The sequence below is a fragment of the Leishmania major genome, chromosome 28 (genome assembly GCF_000002725.2).
Source record: "Leishmania major strain Friedlin complete genome, chromosome 28".
Taxonomy (NCBI): domain Eukaryota; phylum Euglenozoa; class Kinetoplastea; order Trypanosomatida; family Trypanosomatidae; genus Leishmania; species Leishmania major.
The window spans coordinates 58,041-83,489 of NC_007269.2; the positions used below are offsets into that span (position 1 = coordinate 58,041).

At 58.3% G+C, this 25,449-nt stretch overlaps 6 protein-coding genes across 6 annotated transcripts; all 6 read left to right on the forward strand.

Moving 5' to 3' along the window:
• Nucleotides 1–3,102: 3,102 nt before the first annotated feature.
• Nucleotides 3,103–4,917, forward strand: LMJF_28_0200 (conserved hypothetical protein; the record flags this gene model as incomplete). Its single annotated transcript, XM_001684246.1, has 1 exon — nt 3,103–4,917. One exon carries the CDS (start codon nt 3,103–3,105, stop codon nt 4,915–4,917), a length of 1,815 nt encoding a protein of 604 aa, XP_001684298.1.
• A 2,692-nt stretch (nt 4,918–7,609) lies between these two features.
• LMJF_28_0210 (histone H2B variant) lies at nt 7,610–8,038 on the forward strand (the record flags this gene model as incomplete). Its single annotated transcript, XM_001684247.1, has 1 exon — nt 7,610–8,038. One exon carries the CDS (start codon nt 7,610–7,612, stop codon nt 8,036–8,038), a length of 429 nt encoding a protein of 142 aa, XP_001684299.1.
• Nucleotides 8,039–11,112: 3,074 nt separating this feature from the next.
• On the forward strand, nt 11,113–12,180 carry LMJF_28_0220 (conserved hypothetical protein; the record flags this gene model as incomplete). Its single annotated transcript, XM_001684248.1, has 1 exon — nt 11,113–12,180. The coding sequence occupies one exon, from the start codon at nt 11,113–11,115 to the stop codon at nt 12,178–12,180; it is 1,068 nt and encodes a 355-aa protein (XP_001684300.1).
• Nucleotides 12,181–13,345: 1,165 nt separating this feature from the next.
• Nucleotides 13,346–14,329, forward strand: LMJF_28_0230 (hypothetical protein; the record flags this gene model as incomplete). Its single annotated transcript, XM_001684249.1, has 1 exon — nt 13,346–14,329. One exon carries the CDS (start codon nt 13,346–13,348, stop codon nt 14,327–14,329), a length of 984 nt encoding a protein of 327 aa, XP_001684301.1.
• Nucleotides 14,330–16,994: 2,665 nt separating this feature from the next.
• On the forward strand, nt 16,995–18,821 carry LMJF_28_0240 (glycerol-3-phosphate dehydrogenase (FAD-dependent), mitochondrial; the record flags this gene model as incomplete). The annotated part of the gene is made up of 1 exon (XM_001684250.2): nt 16,995–18,821. One exon carries the CDS (start codon nt 16,995–16,997, stop codon nt 18,819–18,821), a length of 1,827 nt encoding a protein of 608 aa, XP_001684302.2.
• A 5,112-nt stretch (nt 18,822–23,933) lies between these two features.
• Nucleotides 23,934–24,827, forward strand: LMJF_28_0250 (conserved hypothetical protein; the record flags this gene model as incomplete). Its single annotated transcript, XM_001684251.1, has 1 exon — nt 23,934–24,827. One exon carries the CDS (start codon nt 23,934–23,936, stop codon nt 24,825–24,827), a length of 894 nt encoding a protein of 297 aa, XP_001684303.1.
• Nucleotides 24,828–25,449: the final 622 nt, after the last annotated feature.

Sequence of the window (25,449 nt, forward strand, 5' to 3'; positions counted from 1 at the left end):
TGGAGGGGGCGTACTCCCTTTGCTTTCGTTTGCATATTTTCTGTGTGTCGTGTGGGCATCCGCACGCCGAAGCGAGTGGGTGGGGAAACATCAAAAACTCATCAGCTGAGTTAGCAGAGTGGAGTCGGAGCAACACAGGAGCCGAGGACACACAAGATATATAGTTCTAGATACAGCAACACGCGGAAAGGACCCCCCTTCCCCTCCCTCCCCCCCCCACACACACACAAGAAAAAAAGAACCATTCAGCGCCGTAGCTCCTGGTACTGGTTTTCTTCCCACAGAGTTTTGGACTTGTGGGCTTCTTTGCACGTGCAGCGTGAGGGCTTTCCGTCACTACAGGCGTTTGCACGTCTCTGTTTTTTCTTCTGTTTGCTTGTATCGTTTTTGGAGCCTATCTTTGGCTGCGTCTCTCCCTCCCGCTTCCTCCTTCTTGCTCTGTGGTGTCTGTGAGGGCACATCTTTTCGTCTCACTCCCCATCAGACCTCATCTCCCTTTTCTTCTTCCTCTCTCTCGCCTACTCCAATCGCACGACTCTGCACTGCAATGTCAGAAATGAGAAAAGCGAAAATGTAAGCAAGGAGAGAGGCACTTCCTTTTCAGTACTCTCGCACGTGCGCGCGCGCACACACACATACACACATACACACACTTTGTTCGTTTTTAGGTCTCTCTTTCCGCGTTTGTGCGTGTGCCTGTGCGTGTGCCTGTGTGCCTCTGTGTCTCTGTAAAGCATCACTGCGCGAGGTTACCGCATGCCGCTGAACTCGGAAACGGAACTCGAAAAAGTATTATCAGACAATGCGCAGCACGAATGACTTCGTTTACGTGAAGGAAGGAGACGGTTCTGTGTCGAAGTCGCGGTAGGGCCTTGCGTGCGTGGAGCCGTATGGGGTGCAAATTAATGGGACCGAAACTTTCTCTTTTTTCACCCCCCCCCCTTTGTATCCTTGTGCAAACAATACGCGTGCGGCAAAGTGCTGCAGACCTGTCGTCGCTACAAGAGCCGTTGCCTGCAAACAGGCTTTAGACAGACACACGCACACACACACACACACACACAAAACGAATGTATCTTCATCGTTTTTTGAATGTACGTCTTCTCACCAGTTTGCTATGATGCCAAGAAGCGACGATGTATGGACAGAGAAACCCGGCATGAAGGGCATTCGCACCCGACAACAATTCGGAGGGAAGGCTGTGATTGGCAAGAAGGCATGCTACGGGAAGGTGCACTCGGGTTTCGGCAGGTGCGGAAAAGGCAGTCTTCGAGGCAACAGCGAAACAGGGCTGCCGGAAGCCACAGCGACCAGGGAATGCGCGACTCTGTGCCGTCTGAGACAGACACCAGCACGCACGCTTGGCACGCGATAGTTCAACAGGCGAAGCGGTCGAGGGCGTCACTCTTTTAGCCAACGGGAAAAGGAAGAGAGATAGCGCAGCCCCGAAGAGGTTTCATTTCGCATGCGGAGTTCCACAAGCTCGCCCCTGTCGACAGGCTGGCTGCGGCGCGCACCATCTGCACGGACGATGCCGAGGGGTCCGCGGTGAAACTCGCTGCGGTGACGAGGAGTGCGCTCCAGCCACTGAGCAGCCCGTCAGCCAGCAACTGCGCTTTGGCGCAACGTCTGTGCGGCGAATGCGCGGCAAAGTACCGCGCAGGCCTCGGGCGACGGGAATATCTGCCTCTTCTGCGAGGGATTCTTGGCCAGTTGCGCTACCTAACACCACGAGGAGGTGGCACCCAGCATGACCAGCGGCCACTACCCACATGGAGAGACGTTTATACGTCCAGCATGAAAGCTCTTCCGCACCAGCGGCACCCCACCCATGCTCGGGGGCGGGTTCGCCGCCCTCTACGGGAGCACACACACCTGCCATCGGCCAAGAAATGACTCAGATTAAGAGGAGCATGAAAAACCTTACGATGCGCTTCTACTATCACAGAGGTCCACCGCGAAGACAGCAACGACGGCCGTCCAAGCGGCACCGGGCAGACCGCAATGGAGGACAACGCTAGAGGCAACAGCAGCCTCTTGTTCCTGCGCGGCGCACTCCACGCGTCGACCTGCCGCGTCACCTCGGTGCAAAGGCCGGGTGCTCTGCACCACCGGTTAATTTGATGGGGGAGGGTGTCAAGCGGATGGGGAGCTCAAGAGAGAGGTTCACCACACAGAGTGCCTTCGAAACCGCGCAATGCTACGATGCGTGTGTGTGTGTACATGTTCGCAACCCAGCAGACAGCAAGGACGGAGACGCAGAATGACGCCTTGAGAACCACGGCGGCTCAAACGCAAAGCTGGGTAGCAGTGGCGGCTGATGAGGACACCGCCGCCTCTGCCCTCGCGCAGGACCCTGGACGGTGCCTGAGAGGATGGAAGCATGCAGTCCACCCGAGTGTATTTGGCGTCGACTGCGCAGCGCGCATGTAACGACGGGACGGGAAAGGACGAGAAGAGCCTGTCTGGTGCACGGCCCGATTCCACGGCAGGACGGCTCGTCCCAGACACGACCGGGATGTAGCCGTAGTGCGGTGGAGTTTGGCGGACTGTGGCTGTGTATGCGTGTGCGCTTGTCCACTTGCTCGTGGTAGAACGACCACGCCGAAAACACCAAAAAAAGTGCTGTCTGCGTCTCTGGTCTCTTCGATTTCTCTGAGCTCGCGGGTGGTGTGTGGGTCTGTTTGAGTTTGCTTTCGTGCTGAGGGGCGCTTGACTTGCACTGCTTCGTCCCTCTACGCTCCGCTTCCCCACCTCTATGTCCTTCCCTTCCGAGTAGACGAAGGGCTTATGATAGTCGCGAATGTACCGCACACTCGCCTAGACAGAACCGCGTGTGGGGCTCTCCATTCAACACGCAAGAGCCTCCCTTGCCACGAGTGCAGGACAGATTCGAACAACGGTATGAAAAGCGGGCGCCGGTATCCACCCCAAATCAGCTGCGTCTTCTTTCGCGTCACCATTTAAGCACTCACACCGCTCGCCCTACATACTACAGCTCACGACGCACGTGCGCGCCCCTCCATCTCACTGCGCTCCGTCATTGAGAGAGGTAGAATGCCGTTTGAACCGGTGCCAAAGAGTAAAGGAAGCTGTTCCCCCATGCGGTGGGATTCCATTCGCCTGCCGGCGAACTTGCAGGCCCTGCTCGCGGCGAGCAAGGAACGCACACTCGCTGCGGACGTGTCCATCTTCGAGGGGTTTGGCTCCTTTCACTCCGAAAATGTTGAGGATCTCATGGCGACGGACGAGGCAACCTACAGGCCCCCTGCGTATATTCCGGCATTTGCGAAGCGCATTCTCTCGAAGTCGGAGATTGCCCGTGCTCTGATGGCGCCTCCGGACGACGCGGCAAACTCGACGTTGCTCGGTGGGAGTCCCGGCCGAAAGCGAAGCCGCTGCGAAGCGATGCGTTGCGGCGGTGCAGTTTCCTCGCTCGAACTCCGCAAGAGCCGAGCGGAGACGCCGCCGGAAGCCAGCGCGCGCTCGGGGGCGGGCCACAGCAACACGGACGACGTGACCGATGGCGATAGCAATCTGGGCAGTGATGAAAGCCGCTTCTCCTCTTTTTCTGTCGTCGGTCCGTGGAGCGCCTCTGCTAAGTGCCAGATACGCGAGATGGCCAACCAAGCAGTGCGGCCGTGCGAGCTGGGCAACGCGTTCCGTTCTGAGCACTTCAACATTACCCCTGCTATGGTGTTTATCAATCACGGCGCGTTTGGTGGCACCTTGGTCGGTGCTATGCTGATCAAGTGGCTCTACGAGGAGCACATGGAGGCGGAAGTGGTGCGGTTTGTGGATCGGGAGCTGCTCCCACTGATCGTGTACAGCATCCGCGCTCTGAGCCGCTTCCTGCACGCCGATCCACGCCAGGTGGTGCTGCTGCAAAACGCCACTTTCGGCCTCAACTGCGCCATGCGCATCATCGTCAAGGATGACGTGGTCGCTTTTTTTGACACGGAGTACTTGGCGGTGTACAAGATGATGCGGTTTCGCTGTGAGGAGGTCGGCGCCTCCCTGCATGAGATCTGCCTGAACAGGTTTTTGCATGACCCGGAGGTTATGGGCGACAACACCGCTCTAACGGCGGAGATCTGCCGCCAGCTACCCGCCAACTGTACGACAGCTGTACTGGACTACGTGACGTCCACAAGTGCGCTCTGCTTCCCCGTTTTTACGCACATCATTCCCGCTCTGAGGCAACGTGGCGTGGGCAAGATCATTGTCGACGGCGCTCACGCGCCGTTGCAGATCGAACTGGACTTCAAGGCACTGCCGCCCGAGTCGCAGCCCTCCGTCTTTGTAGGCAACTTGCACAAGTGGTTCTCCTCGCCCAAGTCAGCGGGCTTCTTCTGGGTACGGTCGGATGACGTGGAAAAGATGCACAGCGTTGTGCTCTCTCACGGCGCCGGAGAGGGCCTCCTCTCGGAGTTCATCTGGGACGGCACACGTGACTACGGCACCTACCTATCGATTCCCGCGATTGTGGACTTCTGGGAGAAGCAGGGGCACAACCGGGTGCGGGACTACTGCTCGCACCTCTTGTCATCGGCAGCAGACATGCTCACTATCGCCTTTCACTCACGCAGTGTCGCTCGCCACGCTCCCTTCATGTCGCTGGTGGAGCTACCTGAGAAGCTGCAGGACAGCGTCATCACAGCAACCTACATCCAAGACAGCCTCCATGACATCGCCCGAATCGAGGTGCCCGTGAAACGGATCGAGGGCCGCTACTACCTACGCATCAGCGCCTTTGTTTACAACACCCCTGCTGAGTACATCTACCTGCGCGAGGCGGTCTTGTCCGTCGCCGACAAGTGGGTGCAGTCTCCACAACGCAAGCTTCTGCATGCGCGACGGCTCTCTTCTCAAGCAGCCGCCACCGCCGCGACTGACCAGCTCGCTGCTGTGCCGTGAAACGGGCCCATTCGTTGTAACGGTGTCTGCGAAGTCCTTGACCTGGTCTCCTTTCCCACGTACGACAAGGCGTCCTACTTTGCGTAGGCCAATCCTACCGCGACACGCAGAACAAGGGAGCGATGGAGGTGGTGTGAGAGCCGCGACGCGTCGGACTGCTGTAGGGCCGATGCGCCGGTTCCTTGTCCGCCTCTACGCAGCGACGCAGCAGCCTGTTCTCGCCGCCTTGCCCTTCTTTTCTTGGCTGTATAACCATTGCCGCGGGTTGAAGGGGCAGACCGGTGGCGGCGTTGTTTTCGATGCCGTGTGGAGGTGGTGGGCGTCGTCGTCGTCGGCAGATGTCCTGTCGCTGAGGTGTGGTTCTGCCTCTTTTGGTGCCGTTTGTGTCTGTCTGCCGGCGTGTGTCTGAGTATGTGTGCTCGCCTACCACACCGACTCCTTCTATGTCTCTTCTTGTGTTCTGCCGTTCTCCGTCTCCCGTTCTCGTCTTCTGCACGACTGCGAAGGCTGACAGTGAGCGGGTGGGCACCGCTCGGTCTGGCACGTGTTTTTCTATTCTGTTTTCTTTTTTTTTGCCAAACGGCGTTCCAGTTTTCTTCAGCGTCTCGCTGCCTCTCTCCCTGTGTGAGCCGCCGGCAGGAGTACAAGTGACGGGGACGTGATTGCCTGCTGCAAACCGTCGTCACCCGCCTGCCACGGCTTCTCCGTGCTTGCATTGACGTCGTGTTGCAGTATCACATCATTCCCCCTCTCCCCCCATGCGCGTGCACCTGTTTATGTGTGTGTGCGCGTCTCACAGGTGCACACCCGTGTAATCCTAATCGGAGAGGGAGGTACGTGCGCGTGAGAACGAGGATTGTGTGCCTCTCTGTGTGAAGGCAGAGATTGAGATGGGCAAGTTGAGGGAGACTTTTGAATTTTTGATGAGTGCTCGTTGGCAGTGATGAGCGGCCGTGCTTTCCTGTGCGAGAGAGGGTTAGAGGGTTTCCTTGTATTGTTTCGTCCTGTTGCGTCACTGACGCGACACACGCAGTCCAGAACTGGAGGCGATTACAAGATGTGCACGTCGTCATGCATTTGCACGAGCAGAAACACAAGCACGTGAGCACGCGATGCCACAGTGTGTGGTGCGGTGACAAGACGTACACGTACGTGGACACCTCAACCCCAGATTGAAAATTGCGCAGGTCAAGTGCTCTGGACAACCCACAAGCTCGGACGCCACACTGAAAGACCAAGATTCTGGAAAGTGCACTTGCTCATTCGTGCCTCTGGCCGGCTTCTTCAGCCGTCCTTCTCTTTCCTCATACCTGTTTCCACCTCTTACCCTTCTGTTTTCGAAGCCCCACCGGAGCGCTCTCACCCACCGCCCAGCCTCTCTCTTCTGTGCTGCGTTTGCGCTTGTCACATGCGCGTGCTTCTCCCCGACTTTTCGGTGCTCTCGCTCTTTCCTTCCACGCCTTTGCAGCTCACCTGTTTACTCCGAAAATGCGAACCCATCTTGTCTGCGCATGCGCACGCCCATCCCAGTGAAAGGTGAGGGTAGATGGCGTGGCGGGGACGGCGCACGAGAAGAGAGAGAGAGAGAGAGAAGGCGATTGGTCAGGTGTGTGTGTGTGTGTGTGTGTGTGTGTGTGTGTGTGTGTGTGTCGGGGAGGGGGAGGGGCGGAGGGCGGTAGACGCTCTTCTTCAGGTAAGGAAAACGCGATCTACACCGCCTAGTGTGAGGTCACGCGGAGGGTCGGTGAGAAAGGAGCGACGGTGGTGGGAAGTGACAGCATACCCGCTAAGACACACATCTGTATCACCACCCACACTGGAGAAGGGAGTGCAACGCAACCGATTTAACATTTGGATTTGACAAGCCGGTTCACGGGAAAGCAGTCGATTCGACGAGTCGATACTTTGCGCGTGAGGATGCCGTGTGTAGTGATGACTTGTTGCCTTCCGCTGTCCTTTGCCTCTTCTCTTCCGGTCTCGCGTTCTGATGACGAGGTGCTACTTCATTAGCCATTCCCTCAGTGCCGACATTTTCTTTTTTCGTTTTCTTGCTCCCTACGTCTGTGAGTACTACATCCTTCCTTGAAGCCGTGCGATGGACGCCACAGCATCTCGGCTGCCTGTCCCTTACGATCCGCAATACCGTCCTTGTACGAACCATGACGCACGCGTTGTCGCTCTAGCAATGCGCAGACGTGGGTGGTACCGTTGCTGCACATTCTAGTGCGCTTCTAGTACTGCCGCACATATACGAGTCAAGAGACTCGCAGCAAAACGCGGGTGCTCCTGTTCTTTTTTTTTTTTGCGTGTGCATGTGGGTGCAGCCGAGTCGCCCCCGCTTAGTTCTCCTCTTCCGTAACTAACAAGCCTCCACCCACTCTCTCTCCCCTCGCTGCTCCTTTCTGTCCTTGCTCACGTCTGCTCTACACCTTGCCCACTGTCACCGCGTCGTTCTCCCATCTTTAACGCTGCCCTCCTCCTTGCTTTTCCGGTCGTACGCGTCGCATCGCTCGGCGCAAACGTCTTGAATCGACCAGCTCTCTTGAACTCGTTCCTTGGTACTGCCTCTGCCCCCCCCCCTCCCCTGTTGCACACACATACACACACACATATATATATATATATTTCGACCTCCACTTCAACCGCGCCAGCATCTCACATCCTTTTCCTGTCTTGTCTCTTCCCGTCCAACATGCCTCCGACCAAGGGTGGAAAACGTCCGATCCCGCTAGGGGGTAAGGGCAAGGGCAAGCGCTCGGCGGGTAAGGCACCCAAGTCGGGCAACGATCACAAGCGCCGCCACAGTCACAAACGCAGTCAGCACTGGGACCTGTACATCCATCGTGCTCTCCGCCGCTTCTTTAAGCGCGGCACGCTGAGCAAGGCGGCCGTGCGTGTGCTTTCCTCCTTTATTGAGGACATGTTCAACCGCATCCAGACCGAGGCCGTCTTTGTCGCCAAGATCAACAAGGTCAAGACTTTGACTGCTCGCGAAATCCAGACGTCGGCCCGTCTGCTGCTGCCACCGGAGCTGGCGAAGCACGCCATGAGCGAGGGCACCAAGGCTGTCGCCAAGTACAACGCTTCCCGCGGTGAGGCGTATGCTCAGGGCGGCATTTAGAGCGTGGCTCCGCTGCAAGCTGCGCAACTGTTTGTTTTCCCCTTTCGCCTTCGCTCTTGCCCTTGTTATGCTGTGCGTATCTAGGCGTGACTCGTCGTCGCGCGTGCACGAGTGCCGATGGCGGGGGCGCACCCTTTCTCCGTATTTTTTCGTTCCGGCACTGACTCTCCTTCCCAGACGCATCATAGAGATGTTGTTGTTTCTCTTTTTCCTGTGTTTTTTTTTTTTTGGAGTGTGTGCTCCATCGCTGCTGTGGAGTGGATGCGGCAGCGAGGGACAACGGTGAGAGGGACGTGCGGCTCTCTCGGTGAGACGACTGTGTGTTCTGTGGTTAATTTCACTCTTTCTACGTCTTCGCGAGTTTTGCGTTTGTGAGAATGCGTGTGTGTGTGTGTGTGTGTGTGCATTTTCCGGTTGCGTCGGTGAGCACGCATGCGCTTGCATGAGTGTCTTCGCTTCTGTTCGCATCGATACTGCTTGCTTGCTCTCTTTTTTTTTTGGTATTTCGTTTCTTGCTTCCGACCGGTTTTCTGTGGTTTACCGCTAGATGCTTCTGCGCACGGACATACACACACACTTCTCCGGACAGCCTTTTTTTTCCACGTCCGTCATGCAAAGGCGGGCTGTGGTGCACAGCAGATCAGCGTGGAGCGTCTCAACTCAATCGGCGTATCTCTTCTTATACAACTATATGTATGTTCTTGTGTGTGTGTGTTTCGTTGTTGTTGTTGCTGTTGTCTTTGCGTGCTGACGATGAGGGACGAGGAGCTACGGTGAAACACAGCAGGTATAGATGCTTTAGAGAGAGCCCTAATCAGGGACCAACCGAAAAAAGAAGCAACTTCTCGCCGCCTCTCACCCACAAAAATTTGCTTGCTATCGATGCGGTGTGTGTGGAGCACACGAACCATCCCCGTGCTTGCGGCAGGGGGGAGGTGAGGGGAAAAAGGACAGTGCGTTTCTAAGAACTGCGTTGGCGTCTTGAACTTACGCTTACCGCGTTGTCAATGCGAGAGCAGGGCTCCGCGAGGCAGTGGCGCTGATGGACTGCGCCTTCGCTGCCGGCGCCATAACCACCCGGCCGTCGTGCTGATGGGCGCACGGCATCTCTTCCTCTACAGCTTCCCCTTCCGTATACCATGCTCGTGTCACTCCTTCGTTCATTTCTCTACCGTTCCTTCTCTGCTTTCGGACGCATAGCCACCGTGCTGCATGTGCGGGAGTCCATGACAGCGATCGCGGCGGAGGTGAGTGTCGCTAAGGGTCGCATGGCACTGTCTTCACTGTCCGCCGTTTTTGTTGTTTGGTTCACGTGTGCAGCGTAGGGAAGCAGTGTGTACCTCTGAAGTGCTGACCAGGGACCACGCAACTTTTTGGCAACCGTGAGCTGCTTCCCCGTGGCCATCTCTCGGTCGCACCGAGCCGGTACGCAGGGGTTTTGGTGCACAGTTGGACGACTAGTTCGGCTGCGTCCGGGATGGTGCTCTAGTTTGAATGGTGGTCGCGCAGCCACACCATCTTTGCGAGCACGTCGCTGCTGTGCACTCAGTCATGCTTTTATGCGATGCTGCAGTTGGACTTTGGCATCTATCCGGGGGGGGGGGCGGCAGCGAGAGACGCTCCCAGAGGCAGAAGAAAAAGGGCACACCGCTAAGCCAGCGGATCCGCCTTCCTCGTCATCTCTTCCTTCTGCAACGGCGCCCTGTTACCCCCGGTGGTGTCAGCTGCACCACTCACCCCGTGCGTCGCACTGCTATAGCTGCAATGTATGTGCTTTCAAGCATCATCACCACTGCGCCATGCACGGCATCGGCAAGCGTGATCAGCACTAGCTCGTGCAATACCTCCTGTCGGCCACTGCACAGTTGTACGTTGGTATGTTTTTGATGGCACTTGTAGCTCGCTGCGCAACGCTGGAAAAAGACTGGAGGCGACTGCTTTCTCCGGGCAGGAACAGTGCGTGGAGCAGTGGGGGCGCTTGCCAGCTTGCAAAACAGCGCCACGCTGCGCATTCAGCTTCACTTGGCTATATGATGGGAATCACGGGGATCGTCATGACCTCCGTGACGGCCGATACAGGCTGCTACGTGTTGCTACCGCTGATGAGCACGACATGGGGAGAGGGGCGCACAATGACGGAATTCAGCTGCGCAAGCCTGAGCTGGCTACCCGGCACATGTTGGTCGCCCAGGTGTTCGCAAACATATCTGAGATGCTGTGTGTTAGTCCGTTCTTGCTGCCCAGAAGAGGAATGCTGAAGTGTTCGGTGATGCTAGCCAAGGCAACATTAACACGCAATGCTGTGTTGCGCAAGCGTTCGATGACGTCTATGTCCTTTTCTGTGTCTCTGTACACATGCTAGCTTGTGTGTGAGCGCCTTTCTCTCCAACGGATCACCATTGGTAGCAGAGGGATAGTGAGAGTCCCAGCGACGCATCATGTGCTGTGCAAGCACCTCAAAGAACGCCCTCTTGTTCCGTCCTACAGCTTCTCGTGGCGGTGGTAGTCGACTGAGCACGTTGCGTGACGCGGCTGGCAGTAGGGCCGAACGCACATATGAAGACCGCTATTTCCGTGCTTGCGTCTGGCTGAGTTGCTTCCTTGACAGTAACCTCCGCCCGTTCTCTCAGTGATGCCGTTTTTTTGTTGTGTTTGCACTCCTCTGCCTCAGCCAATGGTCCGCAAGCGCCGCCCACCTCCCTCCTTGGGCCCTTGCTCGCTGCTGATGCCGTTTCGTTTCTTTTTCGTTTTTGTTTGCTGCGGTGCACCGCATTCTGCCAACAGCGCCGCCCCCCCTCCCCCCTCCTCTTTACTCTCTGCTTCTCCTCTGCATGTCTCTTCTCTTACCATTTCCTTCGAAGAGCACGGACCAGCCTGTCGAGGTCAAGCACTAGCAGCGGCCGCCTCACCCCCTTTATCGCACCGCTGAGGATGAGCGGAAGGAAGTGACGCACAGGTGCGCCCCCCCCCTCCCCCTATCGCCTCTCTGTTTGTTTGCTCACTTGTGCACGCGCGTGCGCGTCCGCTCTCTGTGTCACTTCATCCACTCTTTCGTCTCGTCGAATTGCGCAGTCATGAGTGCGTTTGTGGCTGAGGCGCCGATGATGTTGTACTATCAGCGGTATGATGCACCAGGCACTCCCAGCAACCCCACCCGTGTCTCAGCGCGCAGTGTCTCCATGAAGGTTCCGCCAGCGCCGACTCCAAAGCCGAAGCCGAAGGAGCTGCAGTACCCTGCGGTGGATCCTTCCCTCTACATGTGCCGTCGCAACTCGTCCAGGGAGGCTCTTGGCATGTTTCGGCGGCGGCACTTGTTTTGCCTCAAGTTTTACTTTAGCACGGACTTTCTTATTGGTGCCATTCCCATGTGCATCACCGTCGTCTTGATCATCGCAAACATGGCGCTGGTGTGGCACCAAGTTGGCTGGCACGAGTACATTTTTACACTCTTGATGCTGGCAACCACCTTCACGTCGCACTTCCTGACCACCTCGATCGACCCTGGCATCTATCCACGCCTGCGCAGCGGCGAAAGGGACCCGCTAGAGGGCAACCTGCAGCTCGTCTTTTGCAGAGAGTGCCAGCTGCGTCGTCCTCCTCGGTGCGCCCACTGCTATCAATGTAATGTATGCGTGCTGGAGCACGACCACCACTGCAGTGTTCTTGGTGGCTGCGTCGGAGTGCGCAATCTGCGCTGGTTCACGTTGTATCTCCTCTCTTGCTGCTCGTCTACGATGATCGGTGTTGTCTGGCTAACGCGCTACCTTTTCTACGACCTGTTCACGCCCGATGATGAGGAAACCCCTACAGGCCTGAAGGCGCTGCCGACGCCGTACCCAACCATGCAAGGCGGCCGACGGAGCTTCGCACCCGACGAGCACACGGGCTCTCACCTCGCTGCTATTCTTGTGCTGCTGCTGGATGGAATCGTCGTGATGTTGGTGGGGGCGATGTTGTGCATCTACGTTTACCTCACGCTGTCCTCCACCACACGGCGGGAGTCGATGCGAAAGCAAAACTCACTCCATGTGCTGCTGCAGCCGCGAAGAGTGTGGCAAAACTTCAAAAAGGTGCACAGCCCGCCTCCGTCGTTGCTCGACTCCGACGACCACGCTGATGAGGAGGTGACAAATCTCATCTGATACGGAGCTTGTGAGCGGTGGGTGGAAACGGTACCCCGCCCCCCCCCCCTGTGGGGGGCCGAGTCGCGGTCCACCTGCAGCAAAGCTGAGGACTGCGCCAAGGACGATGCGCAGACGCGCCGAAAAGGATGCGGCGATGAAGGGATCCCCTTCTTGCTCTCACGGACGCTTTTCTCGTGGCATCTGGGAGTGAAGTGGGGTGCTGGTAGAGGGTCCCTCAGGCTTTTGCATGCGTTCCTTCCCCACGAATGTCTCGTGGCACTCAGCAACTGTCGCACCAGGAGACTAGGGCACGTGTGCCTCCTCGCCGTCGCTTTCTTTTCCTCGGTCCCCTTGCCGAGAGCAGAAGAGGAGCAGAGTAGTAATGGAACGGCTGCATGAAACACGTACACCTTCTCTCTGTTTGGCATCCAAAGTGAAGGGCGTCGTACCATCCCCCGGGATGTCACAGCGTCGCATGAAGATGATGGCGGTGCTGCCCTTCTGTGCTCGCTGGCTCTTGCTCTCTCCCCTGCACACGCATACCTTTCTCCCCGTCCTCATCCGCGTGCTACGTTTCCACTCCCTTTCTATCGAAACCTCTCTCCCTCTCGCGCTCTTCATCTCCGTTCTTGTCTTCTGCCTTTCTCCTTTGTTTGTTGCGCGCCACGGGTTCCTTTGTGCGCCCCATCCACCGCCGACACACTCCCCTCGTTACTCATCTACGTGTCCATGACGGCGACAACCGGAAAGCGAACATGCAAGTCTTCGCTGTGGTGTCTGCTTTTCCTCTGCCTGACCATCAACATTTTGTTTCTCTCCCTATATTATCATTCTTCTTTGGCTGCCGTGCCTCTCTTTTTCTCCTTTCCCTGTCGGTTAACGCCGCTGCCTCCCGCCTGCGTCGTCTCTTGCGGCTCTCGCCGTCCTTTGTGCTCCGTGACTGGCTCGGCAGACGCCTTTTCATATTGTCTTTGTCTCCTCGCAGGCTCTGCCGCCTGCGAACGTACCCATACCTCTCTCCCTTGTGGTCTCCACCTCCCCTCACCTGCAGCTGCTCCCGTTTTCGCTGCACTCCTCCCGCCTTTACAGCTCCAGTGGTACTTAACCCTCTTTGCCTTTCTTCACGCGCACGGATATGTCTGCTCCGCATCACTGCCTTTCGGACTCGAGCTCGTGGTCCGTAATGGCACCTGACGGGCCGGACACAGTGACGGAGGCCAGCGTTCTCGCCACCCCTCAGGGCAAGGCGGCGGACGGGCACCTGGGTTGTGCGACACCGCAGGTCCGCGGCCGCGACGAGACCTTGCTCACCGAAGATGCAACGGCCTCGAAGCTGCACGGCGAGATGAACGCGACCGCGTGTCGTGAAGAGGACGAGGATGACGAGCGCCTTTCGCAGAGCTCTGCGGAGTCGTGGGTGGAGCTGAACATGGCAGAGCAAGGGAAACCTTCCGAAACAGAATGTGCTCCTGCGGACGTGTCTGCATCTACGCCGGTGGTCGATGTAGCGCCACCGGTCGTGCCCTTCCTTGGTGCGTCGGAGGATGCGGGGGACGAGCACTCGCTGGGTGTGCTTGAGGCGCAAGAGGAAGCAGCACCGTCTCCGCCGGCCCCTCAGGAGCCTTCGTGCACCCAGCTGAGGGCCACCGAGGTGGAGGTGTCGGCGCTCATTCCTCTTCTGATGGTCGACGAGGCCACCGCACGCGTTAGCGAGATCGAAGCCGCCATTAAGGAGGCAGAGCCAGAGCAGCTCTCTTCGTACTGGTCCGACGGTGCCTGCAACAGTGACGACCTTGCCTCCATGTACTACGACGAGATGCAGAGAAGTCAGACGGTGAACGTGGACCCTGACAGCATGATATCCGTCTCGGAGTCGAGGGTCGCTGCAAACCGTGCGCCGATGGTGGACAGCACGGAGGCGCTGCGTCGTCGGGTCATTCAGGAGGACTTCATGCGAACTGAGCGAGGTTCGCCGGATGTGCCTCCGGAGGAGCGCGTGGCCATCGTTGAAGCTCTCTTCGGCAACTTTGGTAACGAACCGATTTCCGCAGAGACATTCTGTGAAGTCATGGTGCCGTATAAACGCCACTGCGAATGCCTCGGTGCTTCCTACGGCTTTCATCACCAAGGCTGTCGGTTCTTTGCCGACTTCCCCATCTCCCTGTAGGCTACAGCGCTGATTCGAGAGGGCACACGTGTGCTCCTGCGAGCGGTTCAAAGCCACGTTTCCTTGCCGGTGACTCACTTGCTCTCCTCATTTCCCCTACTTGGTTCCTCTCTCTTCTTCGGCCCTCGCCGTCGTTCCTCGTATGCCTTGATCATCCACACGGTAGAGTGACGGCGTATACACGCGCGCGATAACCCCACATGTGTGCGTGACTTGTTAGGGTAAAGACTGCTCTGTTGCTTTGGCCCCATGCTTCTCTTACTTGTGCTGCTCACTTTATGCTGTTTTCTCCTGTCTCACACTTTTCATTCTCGGCTTTTCCCTCCACTTGTTGGTGGTGCGATGGTGCTCGTTGTGCGCGTGTGCTGTAGTGAAGACTGTGTTATTCGCTCTTCGGTATTGTAGATCACCAGTCTCTGTTTTGCCTTCTCGCCATGATTAGGTGACACTGAGGGACCGGCGATACTGCCGGGTGCCACCCTCTCTGTTTCTGTTTTGGGCATGTGACGGATCCTCTGGCAGCGCGTGTGGCTCTGGTGGCATCGCTCCGTTTTTTGCTGTTTGCTGTGTTGCCAATCGAGGACGGATGCGTATCTGTCTCTCCACTCACTTCTTCTCACCCGCCTTTGACAGCCCCATCACCTCGCCTTCAAAAACCCTGCCGGCTCTCCGCCCGCGTTCTTCTCCTGGCTCGCACGAGGGACAACATAAAAACGCCGCCTCAAAATTGATGTTCTTCTTTTTTTGCCCGTGTGCCTCTGTCTATGTTCTCCATCCCTCCCATCCCTGTGGAGGAGCGTGGGCATCCATGTTGTACTGCTTCCCCTCCGTCTCTCCTCTGCCCCTCGCTGAGCCTTCGCCTTCGAAACGTGAGAAGAACGGAGGTCACATGCTCCTACGTGTGATTGCCTGGTTGCATGTGCTCTTGATCACCATGTTTTTCGCATCCGGGCCAACAGCAACACAAACGAAGCACGGTACTGCAGCGGTCGCCTGCGAGGGCCCCGTTTTCCCCTGTTCGCTCTGACCGTTTTTTTTTTCGTGTTTGTCACATCTTGTCTTTGCTGTCTTGTGTTTCAGACATACGCGCAAGCGCCCGTGACCGGTTGATGGGCGTCTTTATTGCACAGAGGCAGGGCGTCGTAGAATAAGGGGATCCGCAGCTGACACGACAGTTGGAAAAGGAGGTGCTCCCCTTTCCCTCCCACAGAGCTGCGTCTCGGAGTCTCTCCGGCACACGTCGATCATGGAGCTTCTTGAGGGGAAGCTCCTGGCCGCGCAGGCAGCCGCGCACACGTGCACCGGTCGCTCATGGTGTTCCGCATACCTCTGTCGCACCCGCACGCTCGTGAAGTGCTGACTTGATCGACTCAAAAGATGAGCGAAAAGGTGCGGCTGGCTGGCACGCGCTTTTACACGGAGGCCCGGCGCTGCTCTGGACCGATTCCTCAAGGTTTGTTTTTCCTTTCCTTGCCCGCCTCCATTTTTTTTTTGTTTTGTGGTTTCCTTTTTTTTTGCCACTGCACACCATCACCAGGACGACACGTAAAGGACGCATGCGCACACACTCGTGCCACAAGAAAAAAAAAAGAGGATTGAGTGGGGCCACTGTGGATGAGGTGGGGAGGGAAAACACATGGCCTCTTTTCTCGGTCAAACCTCCCTGCGGTGGAGCACCGCTGCGACGGCGACAATGGTGCCCCGATGGAAACTGTTCATCGACGTGCGCGCTCGCAGCGTCAAACGCAAGCCGCTGAGCGAACGCTCGAGTCCTCGTGTCAGTTTTCTCTGCAGGCACAGAGCAGCGCTCTGCGTTTCTCGAAAACAGCGAAGGTATTGTTGATAGCTGTGCTGCCTGTTATAGCTGAACACGTAAGCGACGCTCTATTCGTCTTCCCTCTCACGGAGCATCCCTTGACTGCGCCTCACGTGCGTGGGTGCCACCTCGCACCACCGTCTTCTGCTTTCTGTGCACAACGCTGCGCACCCTCGTCCCATCCCCCGCGCACCTTTACGCATGCACATATCCTTCGCATCGCTCACACCTACTCACTAACCTCCCCCAGTGAAACGCTAGTATTGGCTGCCCTGCGGTCGCCCTCTCTCACTTGAATTTTTACATCTTCCCCTCCCCCAGTCTCTGTCGCTCTGTCTCTCTCTCCCTGCCGTGCGGCATGGTGGTTGTGGTCGTTCTCCAGTCAGCATCTGCCTCTTCCAACACGCAGTCCCAGAGTCACCTTTCAAAGGCGCTCTACGATTTTGCTTTGTCCCTCTCTCTCTCTCTCTGTATGTGTACAACGTGACGCCTCCCTCTCTCCGCCACAGACAAACATACACAGCCCCACTTGCACTGCTAGAGAAGGTACCTCCATCGCGGTCGCGCATCTCGTCTCGCTGTGCATACCCGTATCCCCCCTCCCCCTCCTGAGGACGATAAAGGCAAAGAGCAGAAGGACGCCCGTCGTCTTCGCCGTCGCCGCCCCCTCTTTGTAGTCGCGCCATTCTCAAAACAGGTGCACAGGAAGAAGCGTTTTTCTCCTCTGTCCACCGGCCCCCGCGCACCCCCTCATCACTTGCAGCTCTCTCTCTCTCTGTGCGTGTGTGTGCGCCGGAGAGAAATCCCCGAACACTTCCCCATTCGATCGAATCACGGGAGAGCGAAGCAATGGCTGCTACCGCTGTAAAATACGCTATCGGCGCCGGCGTGGCCATCTTTGGTGGGATGGTGGGCTTCAGCTACACAAACCCCGCCTGGACGCAGCGCAAATTTGACGCGAGTAAGTGCCCGCCGCTGAAGTACGAGTCCGTGCCGACGCGCGAGATGTGCGTGCAGGCGCTGAAGGCACACAACTCAGTAGCAAACCCGCTTGACGTGCTGATCATCGGCGGCGGATGCGTCGGCGCTGGGTCTGCCCTGGACGCCGTCACGCGCGGCTTGTCGGTGGGCATGGTGGACATGGGCGACTACGCTTGCGAGACGAGCAGTCGCAGCACGAAGCTCATTCATGGCGGTATCCGCTACCTGCAGAAGGCTGTTTTTCAGGCGGACCCTATGCAGCTGAAGCTTGTGGCTGAGGCGCTGCGCGAGCGCACCATTATGATCCACCAGGCTCCACACTTGTGCCACAGCCTGCCGACACTGGTGCCGTGCTATCACCCGATCGATATTGGTATGTACTGGTGTGGTGCAAAGATGTACGACATCATGGCCGCTTTCTATGGTGGCACCCTGGAGTACTCTGGCTTCCTCTTTCCCTACGAGGCGATGAAAGCTTATCCGAAGCTGAGGAAGACAGATCAGGACAACAACGCCCTCCTCGGCGCTGTGCGCTACTATGATGGTCAGATGAATGACGCACGGCTCTGCTACTCGGTGGCCATGACGGCAGCTTGCTACGGCGCCGCCACGGTGAACTACGCCAGGGTCAAGCAGATGGAGGTGGTGAAGGACGACAAGGGCGATGAGCTGGTGCGCACCATCATCGAGGAAAGTGTCGCGAGGAAGACAATCGAGGTATACAGCAGGTCTATCATCAACGCGGGTGGTCCCTTCAGCGGCGAGGTCGAGAAGCTTGCAACGAGTGCCGAAAAGCAGCTCGACATGTTCCCCGCGGCTGGCACGCATATCGTGATTGACCGCAAGTACTGCCCGAGGGAGCGCGAGGCGATGGTCGTGCCATCGAACGACGACCGCGTCGTCTTTGCCATTCCGTGGCTCGGTGGCTGCCTGCTCGGCACCACAGACCACAAGTGTGAGGTGCAGTCCAACCCGCCGACACCACAGGCGGACGTGGACTTCCTCATAGAGAACATCAGACCCTTCATCGGCAGCGTGCCCCCGGAGGCAGTGAGGTCTGCGTGGACCGGCGTTCGCCCGCTCGCAATTCCGAAGGCGCAGAAGCTGAAGGGCGGCGGCACACAGAACATCGTGCGCGAGCACGTCATCGCTGTGGATCCGAAGTCGCACATGCTGAACATCACCGGCGGGAAGTGGACAACTTACCGTAAGATGGCAGAGGAGGCGGTCGACGAGTTGCAGAAGACTCTCATGAAAGGCAAGGCCGACTTCAAGCCCTGCTGTACTACGAACCTGGTGCTCGTGGGTGCGCGGAATCTTGACAAAGTCGCGTCCACCGCCCCTTTGGGCATCCCAGAGGACGTGCATAAGCACTGGCGCTCGAACTACGGTGATCGCTACGGCGAGGTGATGGCCGTTGCCGCGAAGGACTCCAAGCTGATGGCGCGCCTGGCGAAGGACTCGCCAGTGGTCGAGGCCGAGGTTGTCTATGCGGCTCAGGGAGAACACTGCGAGCACGTGATGGACTTCATCGCTCGCCGCACCCGGATAGCCTTTGTGAACGCCGAGCAGGCGGAGCAGGTGGTGCCACGTGTGACCGAGCTCATGGGGCAAGTGAAAGGTTGGGGGAACTCGAAGCGCAATGTGGAGAGGGCGGCCGCTTACTCCGCCCTCGCCTCCTTCAAGGGCAGATAGGTCCACCCGAACTGGCCTGATGTCGCCGCGCCCGATAGGAAAAAAAGGCGAAGAGTGCGAGATGCTGATGTGGAGAAGATTGGGAACAGAGCGAGCGGAACACAGGGAGACATGAGAGACATCGCTTGTCTTTTGCCCTGCCCCGCGTCTGCTACGGTCACCAAGCAGAGGCGTCGGGTACTTTCCCTTACCCATGGCGCCTCTGATTTGCCCATTCGGCACACTCTTCAAGACCCCGATGCCGTGCGAGGGAGAAAGGGGGGGCCACCTCAGCGTGGCATCTCAGGGCACAAGGGAGGGAGGGGGCCACTCTCGCACTCTCTCTCTCTCTGTGTGCACGGATAGCGAAGCAGCCCCCCCCCCCCCCCGTTCCCCACCCCTCTTCGCTATCCCTCTGCCAATGCGAAGCCACTTCTGGTGGTGGCACGCTCAAACGCGCCCTCATGATGTGTTGGGGGGCGTCAGAGCGATGCATCGCTGCTGATGCCGGCGGCCAGGTCCTGGAGTGGGGGCAGTGCCGGTGCGACCTGCGGCCGTGAACACGTCTGTGCCGCCCACATCGATGGGCAAAGCGCCAGCGGGAGTCGAGCGAGTCCCGCCCAGCCCGCGCACTGCCCACTGCTGGGGGGCCGGGGTGTTGCCCCGCGAGGGATGCACCAGGGGGTGGCGGCTGGCATAATTGGGCGCCGCTGTGAGGCGGCCTGCTCAGCGGCGGGGGGGGGAGTGTGTAGAGAGCAGGCGGCGAGTGCCCGGTGGAGAGAAGCTTGGCTGATGTTGCACGGCAGAGAACAGACACGGTGGACAAAGAAGTGACAACGACTGTCTTGATGATTGGTGTCTGCGTCGCTGATGATAAATTCGCTGTCTATCGTGGGTGAGGCGTACTCCCTTGCCCCCTCCCTCTTGTCCCTCTCCTCAGACTTCTTTCGTGCTGATCTCCGCTACTGGGTAGGCTGCCGGTCGGAGCGTGGGGCGTTGTACACGCCCACAGACTTAGCAGGAGTACGTTCGTGTGAAGAGGGAACAAGTCACCAAAACTCTTTTTCGTTTTTTTTTGGGTTCGCAAGTGGCACGCGTGTGCACCGCATGCTGTGTGCTCCCCCACTTTTCCGGTTCTCCTTTTGTGGCGCTGCACAGTCCAACAACTCGAAGGATATGTTGTAGCTGGACTGCGCGGCCGATGTTTCTCCTCATCTTTCTCTTCCTTTCTGTGCGCGCGTGCCTGTGAATGGACCTTGTCGTTGTCGGCTGTATGCTGCTCTTGCTCTCCATTTGCTCGCTCGGGCCTGATGCCGGCCACCTTACCTTGATGTCCAGGGTTTAGTACCCGCTCTGTGCGGGGAGGTCAAGGGCCTGCTGCCAGGCCTCCGGCGCGGCTGCGGACTCTTGGCTTTGATGAAGAGGTCTGGACTGGCGCGATGGCCGAGAGACTTGCGCTCACGTTTGTACCAGCTTGACGCGAGTGGCCTCGACGGCGCAGCACGCATACGCACCCACCTCCTGTTTTTCCTGCTGTTGCTGCGTTGTGGTGGTGCTGCGCATGATCCAAGGCCTAGCCGGCACAGGTTAGCCCGGCTCCTGGAATCATCGACACCAGTCTGCATTCCGCAAGGGAAAAGAAGCACGGCGGTGGCGCCGCGGTGCTCACGCAACACGGCTCGTGCAGAGGTGTGTGCCCTCTCCTCCGTCCACAAAGACAAGGGTGCAGCAGTGACGGTCTGGCTTTGCTGCGGTGACCGTGCTCGACGGATGTACACCTCACGTCCGGCTACACGGCGAAGGGTGACCTCTCGGCAAGGAAAGTTCTCTCGATCGGGTGCCAAGCGACGTTGCACTCAGTTGTCGCATGATACGAGTGGGCGCTAACTAGTGCCGCCCGGTGTGCGACACGAGATCACGACCCGACCAGGCTGGGACCATTCCGCAGGATGGGCCCAATGACGAACACCTGACGTGTGCAAGCGATAGCGACACCACGGCACGGTGCACCGCCGACGCTGCCACGCAGACGTGCAGCCTCGGTGTCCCGCAAGGCCACGGCAAAATGCACGACCGTGGCCAGCAACACCCACGAAGGCGGGCCCTTTTGGTGACACTGTCTACGCAGCGCTCTGCACGCCAGAGCTGACTCGATGGGAAGCCGCTCATGAGAAACTGCCCTGCGCGCCGCCCTCTCGAAGGTGGTGCGTTGGACACTGGAGCCCGCCATGCAGCTGGGTTGAGCATTCCCCAAAACAAGGCGCGTGCTCGCCGGTGCGCGGCACCGCAACCAGCAGCAGCTCTCCGCTGCACGCGCGTGCCTAGAGGAGCATCGCCACCCCCGCCTTCTCCGCGTGCACTTCCAGCCCATGCGGCGCATCGGCCCACACGCTGCAGAGGCCGTCGAAGTACCCACGACTCGGCCTGCCGATCGCAGGGAGGTCTGCCCGCACGAATGGAGTCTGTCAAAGGATCTCCCTCCGCTCTTCCTACATGGCACGGCTGGAGTCAGCGTTGCTCCACAGTGCCGGTGCGTGGTCGGATGGTGCTGGTCGGCATCTGCACGAAGGCTCCTGTGCACCTTCGCACCAAAGCAGTACCAGTCGTCGCGGGTACCCCAGATTACGCACACAGCGGACACCCACTCGAAGAGGCCGAGCCCCTGCGCCACCCACCCATCCCACCGACCCCACAGTGCTGCTGGGCCGCGCACGCCTGCATCCCTCCGCAGCCACGCCAGGAGGCCGCCTCCGCAGTTCTCACGCCGGCGTGCCGGCATCGGCACCCCTCTGAGCACCGCACGCGCGTTGCGCAGCTCTCCCCTACCCGCTGTTGCACAGATGGTGCAGCACAGACAGACAGACGGACAGTCACGTGCGGCCGCGATGCGGTACCGCGATCATGCACGCACAGGTGCACATGGGCAAGGGACTGCGGCGCCCTTAGCGTGCTGCTGCCGCGGCGAACGTGGAGCAGCGGAGCTGGGATATAAACTCCAGTGAAGATTTGTTTGTCAGCTAAGACACTTAAGATGATATGCGACTGCTGTTACGGACTCGCTCTCCCACCCTCATGGTGCCCGACACCGGGTCTTGCAACCGTGGAGACCGGTTTGGTGCGACGGACCTGGGCACGTGCGCTGGCGGTGCTGTGGCCCGTTGCGTGCGCCTCCCATTTCAGCGTGTCGGTGTTTATTGTGTATGGAAACACGAGGACACAGTTAACAGGCTTGCCGAATCGGCAGTGACAGAGAAGCGCCGACGCCAACTGCACGGGTGATGAGGCTGATCACTCGTCTCCGACGCCCGGTCGACATGCACTGAAAACTGCACTACGGATGTCGCCGCCTCTGCCCTCGCGCAGGACCCTGGACGGTGCCTGAGAGGATGGAAGCATGCAGTCCACCCGAGTGTATTTGGCGTCGACTGCGCAGCGCGCATGTAACGACGGGACGGGAAAGGACGAGAAGAGCCTGTCTGGTGCACGGCCCGATTCCACGGCAGGACGGCTCGTCCCAGACACGACCGGGATGTAGCCGTAGTGCGGTGGAGTTTGGCGGACTGTGGCTGTGTATGCGTGTGCGCTTGTCCACTTGCTCGTGGTAGAACGACCACGCCGAAAACACCAAAAAAAGTGCTTCGGCAGTGCGCTCTCCGTGTGCGCACGCAATACCATCACGTGCACGAGTGGTGTCCATGCCCGTCAACACGCAGAACGCGAAGGGAAAGCAGGGACGACTGCGGTGGAGCTTCACTGGCTAGCCTCAGCTTTTCTTCCACTGAAGCGGAGCGTGCGCCTCTTGCTCGTCTCCGTCTCTCGCTGTTGGCGCGTGCAGTGTCGACCGTACACACTCCACCGGAGATGGTCACCGTAGGGCCCCCACTGGTGCCGTGGGCGGTAATGTGGGCAGCGGTAACGAAAGGACGTAAAGCGGAAATAAGGTAGCGTTGCGTTCCGGCGGACGGCGAGAGAGCGCCACACCTCAACGTGCTCGTGTGCACTGTTGAGTCCAGAAGACTTCTTTTTTCGTCTTGGTGCCACACGGGGTCCAGGCAGGCCATCGTCATCGTATGCTGTCCTCTGCGCCTCGTTTCATGGGCTTCCTTTATGTTGTGCCTGATGCGGTGCGATGACGCGGAAACTACGCATGGCAGCTTCCTCGGTATCTTTGTGCTTCTCACTTATTGCGTGATGCTTTCCGTGTGCGTCTCCACGCGCGTGTCAGTAGACAACATCACGTCCTATCCAAGGAAAAGAAGAACGATAAGGCGCCACTCGTGGTGTGAAGCGTGTTCGTTTTCCGCAACTCCCCCTCTCTCTGCAAAAAGTGAAGTAGTTTTCTTATGCGATGAAGCCGAGCCCCGGCGCCGCCTAAGGCTGCTGCGCAGAACCGAGCACGCGCTGGAAGCTCTGCGCAACGGTTTCTCGTCCTTTCTTGGGCGAGTGCGTGCGGTGCGCACTCTGCGCGACAGGTAACGCTTCATCACCTCACTCGCCAGCGTGTGTGTGCATGTCTGTGCACCACTCGATGTTCTCGCGCGGCCCTCACCTCCCTTCCCCCGCGCGAAAACGGTGGGAGGGGGCAGATGCCAGGCTTATCTGTGTGGAGCGCACTCATGCTGTGGCACCTCCCCATTAGCCTTCGTGCTCTCTGCGTACACCTCTTTTCACCTTCTTCCTCTAAGTGCCTTCGACAGCACATTAGGAACACGCACGTGCGCACCTGGTTTTATTTTGCTCGCGTGTAGCAGGCAGCAGGTGAGTCACTGGTGCGTCTTGCGCCTCAGCCCGGATCTTCTCGTGTGTGCGTGCGCACAACGGCAACAAGAGGAAAGGACGACGTTAAACCGGAAGTAGCGGTCAAGGCGGATCAATATTCTTAGCAGCACAACGGCGCTCTCAATCACCGAGGAAATACACGACACCGCTACACCATCATCGTTTAATGTCTGGAAACAACGCTGCGTAGCAACCGCGGCGTTGTCAACTGAGAGTACTGAAAACAACAGGCCGGTCTGCGCCTCTCCTACCCTCCCCCGACTGCCACTTCCTCCCGTGAAGTGCAGGAAGAAAGGAAGGCGCTAGTGTCTGTTCGTGTAGCGCAGCCTCAATCGATCGGGAAAGTAGTGTAGAATGGCGACAGCGGCAGAACTCGGCACCGGGGGTGTAGAGGTGACCGGAAAGCCGATCTTTGTGGCGACTGAGCACACCCGCTACGCCCCTAGCACCGAACGCGAGCTCTCCGACCAGGAGCAGCTAGCGTGGAAGTCGTTTCAGCTCTGGCGCACGTCGCTTTCCATTGAGCGTCGTGACCACGTGTACCGGACCATCACGAACGCCGACTACACCAACTTTAACCTCACACGCCATATCATGGGCACGCCATTTCCGGTGATCGAAAACACCCCTTCTATCATTAGCACGGCTGCCGGCGTGCGCATTTACGAGCACGGCATCGCTGCTTTTCTAGGGTTCAGCTACAGCATGTGGGTGCGCTCCAAGGCGTCGCTGCGTCACACCCACCTGCACCCGTCCACCCGCTTCTTCGTTTCCTTTGGCACCTTCATCTTCGCCGACATGTGCTTCTGGTACCGTAGCATGTTTCGTCTCTCCGGTTTCCTGCCGAACGACTACGAGTGCAGGAAGTTCGGCGTGATGGAGTCGAAGGAGCGGCTGGAGCGGAAAAGGGAGTTGTGGGCCAAGTACACCGCGTATAAGCGGGAGTGGTGCCGCCGATTTGACTACCATGTCTACGGCATCCGCCCCGGCGAGACGTTCAGCCTCTTCTCTGCTTGCTGGTTCCCGGCGTGGTCTACGCCGTACGGTACCATCACCGACTACCCGCTGCGCAAGAACCCGTACTTCCTTAGCGCCACCCCCTTGCGGGACATGTACGGCGAGTATGCCTGTACGATGGAGCTGCCGAAATCGGAGTACTCACCGCTGTCGAAGGCAAGGCCGGAGGTTAACTACACATTCCGTGGCCCGCTCGTTGCTTCAGAGAGCAACAAGTCGTCCGCCGCGTGAGGGTGAGCGGGAAACCAAAAAAAAAATGTGCAGCATCCGCATTGTACGGGAAGGAGAACGGGAGAGAAGAGCGCCACAATCGAAAAGGAAAGCACTGCTGCTCTCCTACTACACAGCCCACAGGGAGACACATGGAGGAGGTGAACCGGTGGCGCCTTGTGTGTGTACATTTGAGTGCGGACTTCTGATGTCTTAGTGTCTGCTTGGCGCATTTGGGAGCGGAACATTGCCCTTTGCCGTCTTTTTCTTCTCTGCTTTTTGTATTTATTCATGTGTACGTGGTGTGTATTGCTTGTAGGTAGACGAGGAAGGCGACATAACTGGTTGTGGGCCCCTTTATCCGCTCGTCGCTCATGAGCTCTCAGACCCGCGCCTGGACTGCTGGGTGCGCAAACTGCGTACGGGTGTGCTTGTACGTACGTGTCTGTCGCGCTCTTTTCACTAAAGTATTCATGTGTGATGTGTAGCAGATTAGTTTCGTTTTTAGGTTTAGGTGGTGCAGTCGAAGACCGACACGCACCTTATGCTCGTGGGCAAACGCTCTGCCAGTACAGTAACCCACGCCAGCTCTGTCCGTTGCGAGGACGCACTGTTTCTCTGTATATGAGCCTCCGAGGAAAAA